General features: G+C 32.2%; 1 protein-coding gene across 2 annotated transcripts in view; it reads right to left on the bottom strand.

Annotated features, from left to right (window-relative positions):
- Trim9 (E3 ubiquitin-protein ligase Trim9) overlaps nucleotides 1-19,181 on the bottom strand; it is an 81,008-nt gene that overhangs the window by 12,740 nt on the left and 49,087 nt on the right. For both annotated transcript variants that reach the window (XM_089225212.1, XM_089225213.1), the window contains exons 2-4: nucleotides 2,628-2,723; nucleotides 1,067-1,300; nucleotides 228-384 (exon numbers count right to left, since the gene is read on the bottom strand). In XM_089225212.1, the coding sequence (XP_089081338.1) occupies nucleotides 228-384; nucleotides 1,067-1,300; nucleotides 2,628-2,723 (487 nt within the window). The remainder of the gene's footprint in view (nucleotides 1-227; nucleotides 385-1,066; nucleotides 1,301-2,627; nucleotides 2,724-19,181) is intronic.

Consider the following 19,181-nt stretch of genomic DNA (forward strand, 5'->3'; position numbering starts at 1 on the left):
TTTAAAAAAAAAATGAATGTTACTAAAATTAAAAAATTTTGATAATGATAAACAATTTTGATCGCAAGATAAAATTTAGATAAACCGACTAGTTGACTTTAAATAAAACGTACACGATAAATGACGCATAAATATATAGTTCAAGTGTAAATGCATGTGAGTAATTAACAGTTAACATTAAATGCGGTACTAGTAGTTGTGTGTTTGTATGTTTGTAAATTACATACTTTTCATCTGTATAAAGTTCATGTGTTCGATAGCCTTCAACACGGTGTTATCGTCCAGGGTCAAATCCAGCTGGTGATACGAACGAGGAGACGGCAACACGTCCTTGTGCCAGGTCATGTCCGTGTTCGAAACTCTAGCTATCAACATTGATCCAACCTGCAGAATGGAGAGGAAAACAACAGAAACATGACACGGTAAGTTTTCATACATAATAATATTATATTATCATATAATATGATATAATTTAATGTAGTGCTGCAGGTAGGTACGATCATACGGGTTATCACGAAAAAGACAGCTGACACGACGTGTGTGTAGGTTATATTATACAGAGTGCGTGCAGCGTGTGGGCTTGTACGACCCCCATGATATTATTATGTTGTTTGATGTGGTACATTATACGAGAAACACGATACATCCTGGCAAAATTAGGGGGAGTTGGAGGGGTTAAGCCTTTTTGCAAAAGCTAAAATCGAGCCCTCCAAAAATACTGTATAAACCAGGGGTGGTCAACTTGCGGCTCGCGTCTTATTAAAAAAAAACTAATATTTATTTATATCAACGATAAAATCGTAAAAATTAAAAAATGTATTTAAAAACATTTTGGCCCTCGATATCATAGTATTTATCCTTGTGGCTCGTTGATGTATTCATGTTGGCCACCCCTGGTATAGGTATACGATGCACGTATCGCGTTGTTGGAAAAATGTTTGCTGTGTTTATCGGAATGTGGGGAAAGAGCATCGGGTCCTGAGACCAGCTGATAGATCTATTATTTGGTTCAAAAATGTCCAGTCCCTGCAGCAGTAATCGAAAAATTGAAATTGCGATAACTTACTTGTAAAAACGAAACGGGATCGTTTTCTTTCAGGGCTTCTATGCAGAACTGCAATAAGGACGTGGTTTTTTGCAGCTTGCACGTGCAGCTGGTCACGTGATCCTTTAGCGACCGCTGTTTGATTTCCTTGTCCTGTCGTACGGCGTCGATCAGCCACTGTCTACGCCTCTCGATGGACCGGATCAACGCGTCACACCTGGCGTCTACTTGTCGCTCCAGTTCTTCACACTCGCCCTGCAAGCACAAGCACAAACCCGACAACGGTATACGGTTAGGTGTTTCGTCTTCTCTCTTTTTAAGCACCAACAACAACACTCCCCCCCCCCCCCCCATTACCACGATACCGCTATATATTGTAACCTTTTTTATATACCGCTGCAGTTAAACAACTATTGCGGACTCTTGGACAAATCGGATCTTACTGAAAATTCTTATAATATATTTTTATGCGTAGGAGTGTTATTATTATACGTCCTCAGCAATACTAAGTCACGTGCTTTACCGTACCTATATACAGTGGTCGCCGCTTATTGGACTCACGGTTAATTGACTCATTAGCCTATTAGACTCAAATGTATATCTATATATTATAATCTAGATATAATATATATATATATATATATATATATGTGTGTGTGTGTGTGAATATATTTATATTATATATATATATATACATCACAGCAGGTTATTATAGCGACGTGCGTGTTCGTCTAGTTTGGACTTTTCGTGTTTTACGACGACAACAATTTGTACGACGAGGACTTATTATATTATGTGAAGTTGAAGATCGATTTTTATCCCCCCCCCCAAAAAAAAAAAAAAAAGTATACCTAAATTGAACCCACCGTTGAATACTCGGAACGAACACAGAAAATAAGAAAGAACTTTTTATTTTTACGACTATACTGCAACGCATAAATATATCATATTTGGTCGGTTTGTCAGTGTGTAAAATACAATATTTTGCAGCAGTATACGATTAATATATACTAGCATAATGTGTATAATAATAATTGCACACGCTCGTCGAATGTTTTATAAAACAATATTATTTGTGACATCAACAGCGAGCGCAGTAAAATGATGTATTGTTCTCGATTCCACGTATTTATATTTGTTTTTCAATTAACTTCCATTAAAATATGATATACCGAAGAAAACACGAACAAAAAACGAAATAACCGAACAACGATAACACGTCATGCATAATTAAAATATGCACTCCCGTCGTTTTCGATCACAGTTAATTATACTGCAATATATTGAAATATTACGCTGCAAGATATACATACATAATAATTAATACAATATTTTACGACGGAGTATTATAAATTATAATGTACCTATTGATAAGGAAAATGTCTACAAAAAAAAAGTCCGATGACGCGATGATCAGACGTAAGTACCTATGGTAGAAGAGAATCTTAAAACTCAGAGAGTGCAAGATTATAAGGAAAATGTTCAACATCGGGAGATATGGAGGGATAAAATGATGACAACGGACTCTATAATGAAGGTATACATATGTAATAATCAATATAGCAACCGAAGTTATACTTACATTAAGTTTTTCAGACATTTGCTTTAACCTCTGAATGAACTCTGTAGTGGTTCGAGCTTTTTCAGACAATTGTTGAAGGTTCTGGGATAGTTCCGTCTGAAACAATCGAAAATAACAAATTAAATTGCTGTCTGGAAAAATGTTAATTATGCACACGCAGCGTACATTCGTACTCGTCTCAACCCGTTCGAAGACTTTGCAAAGCGTAACGCTTTGTGTAATTTACATATTATGCAGTATATGTATGTACATATAGACAATAGACTACAATATAACTATTAGTTACACCCGACTCGTCCGTTGTTTATGTACATATATGTAATTTATAAACCTTTGTTTTTATTAAAATACGTTCCACTAAACTATGCGTAGAACTCCATCACAAATATACCGCGGTCCAAGTTCACATACATACATAATATAACATAGACAAACGTGCGGGCGTATAACGTACGCCCATAGAGATCTATTATAACATAACATAATATACATCTTTCATCTCTATCACGAATACTGCAGCATACACCCCGACGGCCAGGACCCCACATAGAGTGATCGTATGTATATGTATAGGTAATGTATGTACCCAGAACTACACGCTTTGAACGACCCCAAGGCATTTGACAACCATATTATATATATATACTTACTCCGGAAGTTTGACGTCTCATTCACAATAACCTAATTATCTTTCGCTACACGCGCAGCACTATACGTGCGTTTATACATGATTATCGATTTGCAAATGTATATAATATTTTACATCGAGTGCCTAATAATCACCGTCGCCGGGTCACACGTAGGCGTTCACTCGGCAGCAGCTAATGAAATTTAATTCATAATTTGTGTTTTACTTCTTTTTACTCGGGGCTATATGTAGATACATGCTGCGAGCTACCCGCGTTAAACTTCCAGCACACGGTTTAATCGCATGAGACTTCTACTCAGATATATACAGGGTGATTCACCGGGCATACTCACCCCTTTTTTAACCTTCAATAATGTAGTATATGTAGTAATATTTATTAATATACTGAAAGTTCATATCTTCAAATTATTTACATTTTTCGTACAACTCATTAAGTGTCTCATGGAGATACAAACTTTTGTTTTGAGAACCTTCCTTTTCTATTGTAAATAATGTATACGATAATTTATTGTTTTGAAACTTGTATTTAATTCAAAATTTGAATGAGTAATTAAATTGGTTATATTAAGCCCTTAAAAATAGCGTTAACACTCGTTTGGTATAGGTATAGCACAAAAATCTCAAAGAATTAAAAACAAGGTCTTTTAAATGTACTTAAAAAATTCCAAAACTTATAATTTTAATAAATTCATTAATCATTATTAATTAAAGAAAAATTAGTGGTGATCATGCTTGGTGAATTATTACCCTGCATTACAAATATAAATGAAAAATTCTCTATAATAATAACTTCGAACAAGTCGAAGAAATGGCCAACATATTATCTTATAAAAGAGCATCTTGTTTACATATTTAGATATTTCTAGTTTAATCAAAATAATAATATTGAAAAACTAAACATAAGTTATGACATCGTCTTGGTCCAAATCCAGAGAACGAAGTGAACAACCATACATTTTTTCAAGACAAGAAAAATTCTCCAATTACTAAAAGATTTTAAAACTAAAAACTGTAATTATTCATTTTTATGTACTATTTTTTTTTATACATAAATATTTATTTTTATTTTTTCTATAGTATGATATTAAATTTAATGCTAATGGCCCAGATGTCAAAGCAGAAATTATTCATAAATTCAAGATCAATAAAAAAGTAACATATTATAGAATTATCAGAATTTCTAAGTCAGAAGAATTTAATGCTAAAACGTAGCTAAAATTGCTAAAATTGTATTTATGAAATTGAGTTTAATGTAATATATTTTGTAACAATCTTTAGTTTGTAATGAAATTACTTTTTGTCTCGTTACAATTTTTAAAATTGTTTTAATTAAATAGTATAAAAACTGGCTTTTTGATAAGACAAGTGGGTCATTTACTCAGTTTTGACGTTAATGCTTAGTCGGCTCTATCTAGTTGTAATACAAACCTAAATGTATGATGTATGTAGACCACTCACCATAATTACATTTACAAACGAAATATATAGTTACACTCGTCAGAAAAAAACTTATGCTAAAAATATCGATTTTTCACGTGCTAAAGCTTATATAAGTAATAGGTACCCATATAATATATATTATCGCGGTATAATGCAATAATATGTCAGGTGCGGGGTGGCATTTGCATATAATATAATATTTACCTACTCTGTAGGATATATTATACATAATGGCTAGCAAAACTCAAGTCAAATGATGCACTGTTCGTGTTTTTTTAAACATAATGTTACACTTGAACACGGCGGTCGTTTGAGATAGGCGTGAATGACATTGTTCTTGACGCGTGTGACACATACATTAATACTATGTGTTTACTACATTTTTTACTAGAGTACCAGTAGTACCAAATACCAGTAGAATCCTGCAGTATAGTCGTAACACTCATACCGCTTATTAAATGATAAATGGATTCATTATATCACATTATCGTTAATGGGGTCAATGGGTATACTTTTAAGTGCATATATCTTCATTATTCCAATTTTATCACTAATATTTTAACAGTTAATGCTATTTCCTAGAATTATCACATCAATATATAAGTATTTAAGAGTTTTTAAAATTACTGATTTTACATTAATTAAATTTAATACAGAACGAAAAAACTATTTTTCCATTTTTGTCGTTATTAATTAGGTACTAATTTTCATGATCTTTTTTCTCCATTATGAATGACTACACGTTTAAAACAAATAAATAAATACACACGAATAATTATAATTGGTAATATTTATGAGTACCTACTTACAATAAATAGGTACGTAGCCAAATTAATTTGTTTTCCTACTACGCATATATTTAACATATATTAAGTATATATTTTTATTCTTTAACTTTTCTCGTCTTATGACTCATTATTCGGTTAATGGACCCAAAGTGAACCGACTAAGTAAACGGCGACTACTGTATTTATTAATTATGTACACATTATACTTGAGTGTAATATTATGATGCATAACATAATATAAAAATACGAAGAAAATAATAATACGAGTTCGGAGTTGTGATGACGTGGACCCAAACACACGAACATTCTCGTTATTCGTTAACGAATCATAATACATGATATAATGATAATAACCTAACCACATCCTCAGAGTCACTCAATATCATTAACCTCAAAATATTAGAGACATGGCAGAAAAACTGGTCCAACGTCCCCCTATCAAATAAATTAAGAATCATCAAGCCTCTCATCAAAAAATGGAAATTTTCCGGTAGCCTTAATCGAAGAGACGAAGTCATCGTTACCCGAGCCAGAATAGGCCACACCCACCTCACCCACTCATTCCTCATCACTAAGGAACCTGCTCCAGTATGCACCATATGCAACGTGACTTTATCGATTGAACACATCGTAACAAGATGCCCAAAATACTCCCTAGCTCGGAAAATCTTCAAGATTTCATCATCCCTTCAACTCACCCTCAGTGAAGAAAACACGGAAGCTATCTACAAATATTTTCATCATATCCATCTTGCACATAAATTGTAAAATTGTAAATATCTGTATATATTATATTATCTTGTACACTTATGTTATAACTTTAGGCTAATAACCTTTTGATGTTGAAGCCTTTACCTCGAAAAAAAAAAAAAAAAAAAAAAAATGATAATAATAACTGTCTATATTACCTACTATACACGCGTTGACGCACATTACATATTATATTTTAACGGTCGATTTTAAAACAAACGTTCCAGGGCTAAAAGTCGAAATGTTCAGAGAGGATTCAGACGTGGAAAGCGAGTGTGCATACATACGAAGTATGCGTATATAATATTAGTATAGGCGGCACACGCGGAGGATTCGTTTACATTTATCACCAGCTAATATATATATAATATTATAAAAATCATATATATCATGTATATATATGTACACACACATTACACACGGTCACTATTCCGTACATATAACACGGGTGCATTCGCGTTTGTGTTTAAATGCGAAATTTCGAGCAAATATTTTCCAACCCAACTGTAGGTACGCATACATAATACAATAATACACGTACACATTTCAGTTGTATACAGAGAGCTTCATCGTGCACCCGTCCCATTATGTTTTTCAACTATCCAGTTACTCTGGTTCTTATATAATACATATAAGTACCTATAAACTTAAAGACGAAGATAAAGATCATATTTTAAAATGTTTTGTTATTTTCGTACTATACTTCATTGTAGAGTATTCTGTGGATGTCAGTTCTTTAAATGAGAATCCCTCCTTTAATACTGTAAATTTTTAGGTGCTTTATGACGTAGCAGAATTAAAGTTCAAATGAGTATTTTTTGAATGATTTAACTTTGTGTATTAATAGGTTAATAGTTTCAAGACATTGGTTCAGAAAATATAATGGGGGCAATGGGCACTTGTGATTTAAACATTTTAGTATAGGTAACTAACTAATATCCATCATTTAAAATTTGTAAAAATGGTCCCAGTATGTATAATATTAGATACGTCTATTTAAATGTTTGTAAAACCGTTTTTATGAACTGCATAATTATATATATTATCCTTATAGTTATAGTATAATAACATTTTAAAAACTGAGAAACTACTCATTTAAATATTAAATTTGTCACTTCTATCAATATTAAAAAAAAAAAAAAAACTAAATAATAAATAATATCAACAGTAAAATGGAGGCGGTCATATGAAAAACATAAGATAGTATTACTATAGGATACCCTTTAATAATACAAAAAATTCCAAAAATCATAATTTAAATTTATTTATTTATTGAAGGAAAAAATAGGTTCACCCCGATTCTGCACCATAATACGTGGTGAATCACTCCGTATACATCTTATGTCTCGTGATTTAATATCTCTACACGCTATATTATAATAAAAATTATCTATTAGGTATATTTCGTTTTAGCAAAATGCAAGCAGTGTTTGAACAGTGTCGGTCTGGCCGCATACCCTACCGGAGTTCTCGGTTTTGTCTACATCGACGACACAAAGAGGGATAACATTTATAAATTATTTTATAAAGTTGTTACAAATTTATTTATTCTTTATATGTTTTCCATCAACACAAACCTAAAATAGTTATTAGGTAGGTAGTCACAGAACTTAAATGTACTAAAAACAAACTTCGTTCAGTATGACACCAATGGCCCTTGTATTTCTTAAGAACGAGGCCCCAAGAAAATGCACCAGGGTCCATTAGTGTTCCTGGCCCGGACTGGTCGGTATCGTTATCCAATGCACCGTACATTACGTGCGCAATAACACTAAATATATATATATATATATCGGTCATCGGGATCAAAAACGCATATACCAGAACTATAAGTAAACAGGATGATTTGTTTGGGTATACATTATATTATATTATATCATATAGCTGAGAAAGACACAACGGCCCGGCACACTACCCTCCGACTGCAGATTGAAAAAGTCTGTGCGCCGCCGTTAAGAGCCCCCCTCCGAAAAAAACCTGGTAAAATTACCTTTTTCCCCTATTCTTACAGCCCACGCGTATACGCACCCACAATATATTATTTTATACAGGGTGTTTCGATGAGTGTTTGTGTCGCATCCGTCACATAGGGTCCGACTTGAAAATAATAATATAACCCGGAGGAGCAAAATCTGAGATGATAACATTATTATATAAACAAACTCATTGAATATGAGATCATTATGTCCAAAGCGAAAAGAATTAAAATGCAGTTTGTAGTTAATTGATACAGCGTGACATGTGTAATGTAAGTGTATCTATATTTGTAATCACGAAAACAAACACTCGTTTAAATTATATACTATAGATAAGAATTTAATACTAACAATTTCGATGATTATTATTATTTGATATTTATAATATTTAATTAGAGACGTTTTGCGTTTTTATCAATTGTTATACAATTGTACGTACTTTGTGGTCCACAATCTTACATTCTTACATATCATTATTATTATTAGATCTGACGATTTGATACTGAAATCTGTGATGTATTTTTTGTGGCTGTAATTCACATTAGAGCAAAAGTTAACGCGTAAATACGAGTGATAAACTGATAACGTTAAACATTAAACAGCGAGAAAAAAATTATATTTACTATAGATAAAACAGGATACCTGCGTAAACATGGGCTAGTCAGTGTGATGAATATCGGTTTTTAAAGTTTTTATTGTTTTTAAAATACGATTTAAATGAAATATTATTACTATAACATATAGAGATTCTAAATGGGATTATTCAAATTGTTTAAAAGTTTAATAACTGGTATCCATATAATTTACGCAATGAATATTCAAATGTTATGTACGTTTTAAAGTTTATAGTCAGGAGTAGGAGCAGGTACCTATAAACAACACGTAGACGTGTACGAGCGTTACAAACACGTCGATGCATCCTGTACAATACCATAAAATGTGTATATATAGAGACACGTTAGAGAACAACCGTTGACTTTACAAGCGAATCGTGGTCGTTATTATTTATTGTACGTCGAAGGGGTGATCGAGGCACACGCGATTTATCCCGCGTACTACCCTATGACGGAAAAATCGTAAGGATTTTCAGCTTCCCTCCCCCTCTCCGAAATCGACCCTATATATTATATATATATGTGATGTATACATCGTCTAGTTTCGTGTCGTACATCATAACGTCGCACGCCTTGGTGATCGGACCGTTCTTCTCTTATTGCGATCAATTTCAAATTTTAAGTCTGTCAGATTTTCGATTTTCTCTCGTTGGTTCCTTTACAGTATATCGAATACAGAATATTATTATATTAAACTTTGAATAGGTTTTTTTCGTACATTTTATCTGAAGTGTTATATGTAACTTTTTACTAAGATTCTATACTACATTTATATTTATAAAATAGGCATTCGTTTGGATTCGATTCGATTTCGAAACATCCAAATGAATTCAGCGATAATTTTAAGCACATTTAAATAATTTTACCATACATAGTACTACCGCGCACAACATATCATGATACCTAGACTGGAAAAAATATTATAGGTATATATTAACGATAAACGAAATCATACAAATACCTAGATATATTAATACAAATATATATTATACATACAAACACAGGGTGATAAATTAAGCAAGCTCATTCCGATATTTTTATCTATTTGTGAAAATTGTCCTAAGCATAACAAGATTTGAATAAATTCATAATTAAATTTAAAAATGAGGAGCTGAATATGCTCGGTAAATCTTATGTATACCTATAGTACATGTCAAGCGTGCACTGCGGCAGTCACCGATCCACCGAGTCCACGTCAAAAGATAAAAAAAACCTACTCGGCTGCAGAGTGGCTCTCATGGTCCTATATACCCGTAGTATATAATATACTATTCATACAAATATAATCGAGGGTTTACGTGTTTGGCGGAGTGTGGCTTTGAACCCTGGGACGATGATAAATGTGAAATCTAAAGGAAAAACCACCCATCCGTCAACGTGACGCGAATTCAGAGAAGCGCACCTCGGCGGAGAAAATAAAAATATATAGAATGAGAAACTGTAGGTTCTGTTTTCTTCTTTTCTACAGTGCTCACGGCCGTGAAAATTACGACGAATGGCATACAACCATGCAGGAGAAGGTGTTTTAGGTGTTGAAACGGCGGAATCAATACTTAAAATATAGCTACAATATCATATATGTATATTATAGTGATAAACTGATAAATATATAAACTACGTATTTATACGTTTTTCGAAGGGTAAGGGGCAAATACAATTATTTTCCAGGGGTGCTATCATACCTTAATACTGTCCTGACTTTATATAGGTACTTTAGATTTATACAAAACAGAATGATTCTATTTCATATTTTTAAGAAAAAAATCTTTGCTACTCATCTGTATGCGTTTTATACAGAGTAGATGCGAATCATCACGTTACAGCAAAAAACGCAAAAAACACACTGGACTAATATTATAATATAATAAGTACGTATTTATCTGAAATATCACGAGACATCGAAAAAAACGCGTTTGTTTACCAACCTATACTGGGGGAGGAGATTGTCAGTGCCATACGAATTTGGGGTGTGCGATGAAAAAAAGTCAATTTGCGCTGTACATACCATTCGAGATTGGCCTAAAAATGAATATTTTTTTTCTGTATACAGCCAAAATTGTCATATATAATATATATATATATATTATAAAATCGAATAAACAAACTAAAATAAAATATGTTTCTGTAGTAGTGACTACACATTGTATGAACGGTGAGGGCGGAAAGTGAGCTATTTCAGTCGCGGATGACGACGTGCAATAATGTAGCAGGTGCAGACAAAGGATGCATTTCACCCAGGACTGGAAATTGCCTTTCCTTACGAGCCACTAAAATACAATTTGGTTTTTTGCATACCTTCGCCACTTCCGATATATATATATAGATATTTACGGTGATCCATAATCACATAATGAACCGTTCTTATTGCCGTTCTCGGTATAAATTGATTCGAAAAATGATTCATATAAAACAGCACGGAAGTAAATTAATCACCCAACAATTATATAGTATAGCGAGTATATTATGTGATCTATAAGACAAGACGTATCGATCGCGGGAAAAAATCATTTATTGTTCGCTGGACAGACAAAAGTCGCTTTCCAACGAGTGACAACAAAAAAATCTTATTATACCCATCTATATTCTTAGCGGTTCAGAAAAATAAATTTAAAAAAAAAATAAAAAAGGCTCGGGGGGAGGATAATAAATCACCCGGCAAATATCATATATGTCACTGAACATATTGGGGATGGAGATGGTTCAATCCACTGCGACTCGGGCGAGTGCAGCAATAACCCGTAGTTGGCGTTAAATTTAGAACGGAACGTACGACACAGATTTTAGAATAATATAAATTATACCGAAGAGATTTGGCGAGTCGTAAATAGATTTTTCTCATCGCGAGTCCCCGCGTAGTGTAAGCTCTTCGGTTCTGGACAGTTTGACATCCGTCCAGATAGCAGCCGAGCGACGTCGCCGTCGTATAAGTATAGCGCTAGCCCACATATTTTTGTAGTAAAAATATCCGCAAAGACTTCCCCAGTATTATTATTATTATAATACGATCGTACAACGTGAAAAACGGCACTATATCGACATTTTCGTGGGTACATTAACATATTATTATGCCATAATACTACAATAACCCTTTACGATATATACATACGATATGTACATATGTGTGCATACGTGTGTGTGTCGCGTGAGCGATTATCATTATAAGCTAAACGGGCTAACGGCCGCATTCCGAAAAGCTTAATGTAGTAAAAACGTTTGAAATCTTTATGCGAAATTAAAAATATTTTTACGCCTATCTCGATCGTTAATATCACTGTTAATTGTAATACAGTAATATTAGAATAAATAATATTGTGTACCTCATAATACATATACATATAGGTACCACATGTAAATATTATTGGTATTATGATTGTCAATAGTAATATACTCTTTGGATTCCATTACTTTAATATTATATAGGACATAGGTATATATTATATAATCTAAGGGCGTCGCCGTTTTTTGTGAAAATCGACCTTTTCGTTCACTAGCAAGTAATATATGTTACCACCAGTATATTACATAGTTATATATATATATATATATATATTATTTATCCATTTTTTGCAAAAAAAAAGTTTCAAATTTTTAGATTTTGGTGACCCCTTATGGCTTATATAATATATTATAATATGACAGACTACGTAAATTACATTTATTATTTTGACAATCAGTGCATTTTGACATTAATATAAAAAAAAATTAATAGTTAACATATACATGAAGTAAAAATTAAGATTAAGTGTTGTTATGGTTTTATTAATTAAAATTGTATAATTTATTATTTTATCATTCATCCGCACATATAATATATAAAATTTCAATACATTCTCTTTATGAATAAAACTGGAATTCATTATTTACTTCTAAATTTTTGAATTATATGTATTTTTTTGTAATAACTAATATAGTACCTAATAATATTATTACTCATTATTTACTTAATATTTATAATATTAACTATCGATTTCCTTAAATAGTTTTTTAAATAATTGCCAAATATCAATTATTTCAAACGTTCTTAGCTACAAAATCTAAAAACTGAAATTTATAGAACCGGAAAATGAAAATATGTATTATTTTACGGCATTAAACGGACTTGACAAGCAAACGAAGGACGATTTTGGCAGTAAAGTGGTACATATTCGTAATCTATATAAGCTATATTACCTATACGTATTATACGTCGCATCGTTGCCGACGCCATCAAATAAAAGTTTCATCTTTTTTTTTTAATATGAATGTGTTTAATGCGCGTCTGTGGTTTTATGTACTTTCAATCGAAATCACCCATAGTATATAATATACGGTCGTAAAAAGAGTTTTCGATACAAATCCGATACTTACACCTATGTGGTTTTCATCCGTCGCGGTCGACAATATATAATCGTACGATATATTATATTTATAGGTATAGGTACGTTCTAAATTTATAAAATAATAACCTTTCCCCGGTTCTCCTCGGTAATCGATCGTTTTTTTAAATTATTTTATTATTTTAGTTACATTTTATAAAATCATTGTCGTGCGTACATAATATTATACCTATTTACCAATGCATATTGTGACAAATACGTCCATTCTGATCTGAATGTTCGGCACGAAAGACAATACGATTTATTTACAATGGTCGGAAACACTGCTTGCATATTTATTACTCATACTTTTTCTTTTTTCAAATCACAAAATCTACAAAGGCGCGTATACACGACGTTTCCCAGACGTTTTGGAACAGAATCAAAATCGTAAACGAGGTCACTGCCGTCACACGTCGTAATATGTCGTATACTGCTGTCGAAACTTTAAATGGAAACGGATCAATTCATTATACACGTACTTAAATAATGAATATAACTGTTTGAAAATTCAAACACGAACTTTACGCTAAAACTTTGTCCTCACTTAGTAAATAACTAGTCTGGTATATTATAATATTTACGATAAAATACAATCGTATTACCGTTCGCAAGGACCACACGACATAGGTATAATATTATTGACGCGGCACACGCGAATTTGATTTTTTTTTAGAACATAAAAATTAAAAACACAATGCCCGCAAAGATAATAACCATTCGAATACAATAAACCTCCACACATAATCAATGGATACAAAAATACATACAATAATCGACTACACTATTCGATGTGATTATTGTATATTATAGTTTAATTATATATATTTAATACATAGGAATACTAGAATACTATAAATAAATTCTTTATATCGCGTATTAAACCGAAGTTGAAACCAAACTCATTTTGAACGTTATTCTTATATGGCAATGAATGATCGATTAATCCCAATAACGCCGATAAATAATAATATTATTAATATAGGTATGATATATTACACAACATATGACGACTTTTCCAGCGTCTCTGCGGGGAGACCGTAAAAACGTTCGATAACGGTCGATTCATGGTCCTGTTGCAGCAGGTGTCAAATGATGTATGATAAACCAAGGTCACCGTCGGTCTATAATATATTATAATGATAAATGCACATCTAATAAGGACCGCGGAGCATCGCACGAGGCTATTAGAAACGGTAATGCTTATACTGTAAAAATGTATATTATACTTCTATTATATATTTTATATTTTGCGCGGTAACAGCGTTTTCGGTGCGTAGTAAAATCCTTTTGCGCGCCAAAACGCTTCGTCACGGTACGACACATTGTTGCAGCCCAAAATAAATGAAAATAATATATACAGGAAGATTCTGGTAAAATAACGTTGAAAACGGTATTTTTAATTTAACGATCGAGAGAACGTTCAATTTTTATTATTTTTATCCAATGTTGCCGAGTTCAATAATTGTTATCGAAAGTTAATTTGTTGATATTCATCGGACTTTTATCAAATTTTTGGTGGATATATTATTACTAACTTAGTCACTTAAGATACTAGATTCGAGAGATTAACGGTTATTTAAATTCTAATTAAAAATCTACCAACCAAAGATATAAAAACCTAAATAAATGAATTATAACTATTAAGGGAAAAATGGTGGGTAAGGCTCATTCTTGGTTAAATCATTGTGTATAATATGTACCGCCAGTTCACTTATACATAATGTCATAACACATAACTTATAGGTGTAGGTTCAGTCTTCGCAGTATTAAGTGTACACAAGTTATTTCAGATAAGAAATCAAAAAAAAGTCTTTACGTCCATTGTTTGGCTTACAAATCGAGCAAACAACGGTATGCTTGCAGGTTATCTCATCGGCGTAATAATAATATAATACATTATTACTTACAACACTTACAAGTGTGTACGTGCATACATATACACATCATAATAATATATATATAATACGTGTCCCAGTCGCGGTGAAAGCACAATATCATAACATTTATAAGTGCAACGTTAATATACGGACGCATAAGCGCAACTATAAGGGATTAAAAAACTTAGTTGTTACAGAGCCTAAAAAATAACAAAAATAAATTATTCAATTTTTTCCTAAAATATTAAAAACCTTAAAAAATGTAATTGTAATTTTTACTCAAAGTTTATAATTATTAATTTATTTATAAATTGCAGATGATAAATAGGGTAAACATCATTAGCTGTATGTCTGTATTCATTTTCTAAGAAACGATTTATGTCAGTAGTACAAATTCAAAAAACCCTTTTTTTATTTTAGCCAATGATCAATGTTGTAGTGGTTTATCTAAATAAAATAAAAAATTATTATTATAGAATATTTGTTTAACTAGAATACACAGATAGTATAATACTATTATAGCACTATTGTAAAAACTACATTTGAGTAAATAAATATTTGTTATTTTTTTGTATAATTTTTATACATTTTAATTGAATATTTGATAAAATTATGTGTGGGCAATGCTTCTTCACACTGGTTACGTACATGTAGTACTGATGAGGGGTGCTACACCTTCCCCTAACATTTCAGCTCTAGTAACAGTATACTGTACAAAAGTCCTTCGCACTAAACATAGTTATTATGTTTTATGCACGAAGAAATTCACGTTTTTTAGACACAATATACACACAATTTCCGGAGACGATCTATCTTGATATTTATATTATCCCAAAATTTTCATTTTTCTTGTTTTAGATACACATCACACCTCGACAGGTGTATAAATCAGTGACACAACTAAAGTAGAGGTTTCAACTAAATAATAAAAAAAATACCCTAATCTTATACAAACTTGATCAGATTAATTGATTATGTATTTGTAATAAAACATCAAAATTGGGATGTCATCCATCTTAAAGTGTGACACTGGTTTTTTCAACAAGAAACAAGTAAAAACAATCAGAGATAAAATTTAGAATTTAAACACGATTCACTCGATCCTACCCCTACCGATTCCCCTTGAAAAACACCACAACTACACGCGATGATTTTCGATTTCAGGACGGTCCATCACGTTCACATGTCTGTCAGTCACGACACCTCGGACACTAGGATTATTGTTATTATTATTACTACCATTATTTTTATATTTTATATTCAAAAACTATATACCTATACGTACGGACACGCGTCGTCATCATTAGTCATTAATTCTTTATAATCTCGCTACGCAACACTGAATAGTCGCAAACGACGACATTGTCGTCGATTGTGTATTATATTACATTTTATTATATTATACAACGTTGAGTACGAGAAGACGTATTGCATCGGCAGCAGCTGCAGCGTGATACAAAAAAAGTCATGAACACATCTGAAAGAAGATTGACGGACTTGCAGCGTCGTCGATGCACGAGAGTCAACCGCGAGATATAAAAAGATTAGTGTGCATGCGAGGAGAAGTAGGGGAGAAATAACGTACCTATTATATAATATTATAAAATACGAATGAAATCTATTTATCGTATTTATATACATATGGCCACCACCCGATAGACGTTGGTCGGGAGACTTAAAATACAAAACGCGCGCTTAAAATGCACCCTCTTTAGGCGTACGCTTATAATATAACACGCGTGTGGGGGACGAGCGACAATTACCGACGCACAAAGCGATAAGAACTGTATAGTAGAGCGCACGCAAAGCCGCTTGGTACGCGTATTACAATATATTTTATTAATAATGTAATACAAACATAATATGTAAACGGGTCTTACGGGACTTACGGATATTATATACACGGCTTCCTACTCGCGCCCATCATTTTCACGTGTATATACGGAGTGGTTGTAAAGTTATAGCCGACGTGTGAGTTTTCGATTTTATGCTGGGGACAACCTATTCGAAGGTCCTCCGATTTGGATGTCCGTGAACTATGTTTTCTAACGCGATAGGTATAATATGCTGCGCGACTACTGGTGGAAATCAACTTTCTGGAACATTTATAAATCTTGTGTAATTGTATTTTTATAAAATAATTAAATATTTTAACTGTACCTATTTACTGAAATAAAGATGGAGATTTAAACCAGAAATTAAAAAAAATCAATTTTTTTTCATACCAATAATAAGTTAGATACTGATTTCCCTCTACATCATCACCGTATGGACATATCAAATACTGGTGTACAAGTTTAATATTGTGAAATGCAATCATAAATTTAATTTACCATTACTAGTAGAAAATGCAGTACCTACCTACCTATTAACTATACAGTAGTATCCAAAAAAAAAAAAAAAATCGTAAATAAAAAATCATTAATAATAATTATAACTATTAGATACCGTTTTATGAATAGCTTCATGACAACGAAATTACTATATTAGTACCAAAATATACTGCAAATATAATAACTGTTATTACCTACTATAGTACTATAAAAGAAAATTTCCAGTAAAAGCATTAAACGTTTGAGTCCAAACCGGGAACCGAGCCGTGAACGAAATAACTATTATACTATGACGCGTACACATAGGTACATTGCATTTAACAGTAGAAATGGTTACTACATTTTCCTCTAGAAAATGCACAACTTTTCTTAAAGTTACGATTTATAATTTAATTTTAAGGCATTAGATGAAGTCGTTTTTTCTGTTTTTTTTTTAAAATCTTTTGTTAGAAATATACGATCTATAATAATGTTTAGGTACTATATAAGTATATATGAGGAAAAGAACATAGGTATAAAGCGAATATTTTAATTAAAAATATTTTTTTGAACCAAATTTTTGATATTTTGGTAATAATTGCTATAATACCCTTACCTGTAACAGGGCTGTATATTAGTATAAAATGTAAACCTCGAGTGAGGTATAAAACTTCGGTGGGATCAAAATTATATCATAATATATATTCTCGCGTTGCTACGAAATACCTACATAACAACGCCAACATTTGGGGGTATCCGAAGTGATTCAAGAGGAGGTGTGGACGTCTTTTAAAATGCCAAAGCTACAAACACATACAATTAATAGGTACTTAATTCATCAACATCCACAATTTTATCAATAATACATTATTTGTTTATCATTAATATATTTATTAGTGCTTATTCTATACCGTAAGATCACAACCCTTATTTATAAAATGCACGAACTGAGATTAAAAAAAAACTTTAGAAACTATAGCATACAACATAAAATCGATACATCGTTGTCTTTGGAAATTTGCCCAAAGAGGGGCGATTAGTGATGTAGGGGCTGGTGAGCATTAGTGATCATATAGCATATATATGGGCACTTTTGTACAACACACCACGTTTGGCACCAAAAATATAAAGAATAGCATGTCTGAGCACCAGACATTTTTAAGAAACTTGGTGTAATTAGACCACCAGAATTAAATCGATATAGATATATCGTAATATAAAGACTTCAGAAAAGCTTCGCCTATATACATAACAAATCTATTACTCCACCGTCAAATATTTACTAGTAGAACTTAAGTCTACTGTAAAATTGTCTTTAAATCCGTTCTTGAACAGTGTAAACGTATAGGGTACACGATAACTACGCATGTAATAATTATTGTGAGTTGTAAATATGTATTATATAATATAATATGCATCCTATTACGTATAATTAATTCATATTTGTACTCCATACCCGCCAGGCGTTTATTATTTATAAATTACCAATGAATTCAGACGAGTATAGTTAGAAACATTTTGGTTAAGTATTACCCGTACTTGGAAGGAAGTATATTATAGGTACAGGAACAACAAGATTATTGATGCCCAAACGAGTTGTGACTTTTTCGGGGATAAAAATTGGTTATGATGCTCAAACGACTTACACCCCCGGTGGCGAGGAAGGCGCACTATATAAGGGAGCGGCATGGAAGGTGAATAACTTCCAATATATGCATACTTATAAATATACATAATATAAATGGTTTCTCGTCGTCATCTTGACGCGCGCGAATGTGACTCGACAACAA

The sequence above is a fragment of the Diuraphis noxia genome, unplaced genomic scaffold (genome assembly GCF_037042655.1).
Source record: "Diuraphis noxia isolate RWA-SAM2 unplaced genomic scaffold, SU_Dnox_SAM2 contig0004, whole genome shotgun sequence".
Classification (NCBI taxonomy): domain Eukaryota; kingdom Metazoa; phylum Arthropoda; class Insecta; order Hemiptera; family Aphididae; genus Diuraphis; species Diuraphis noxia.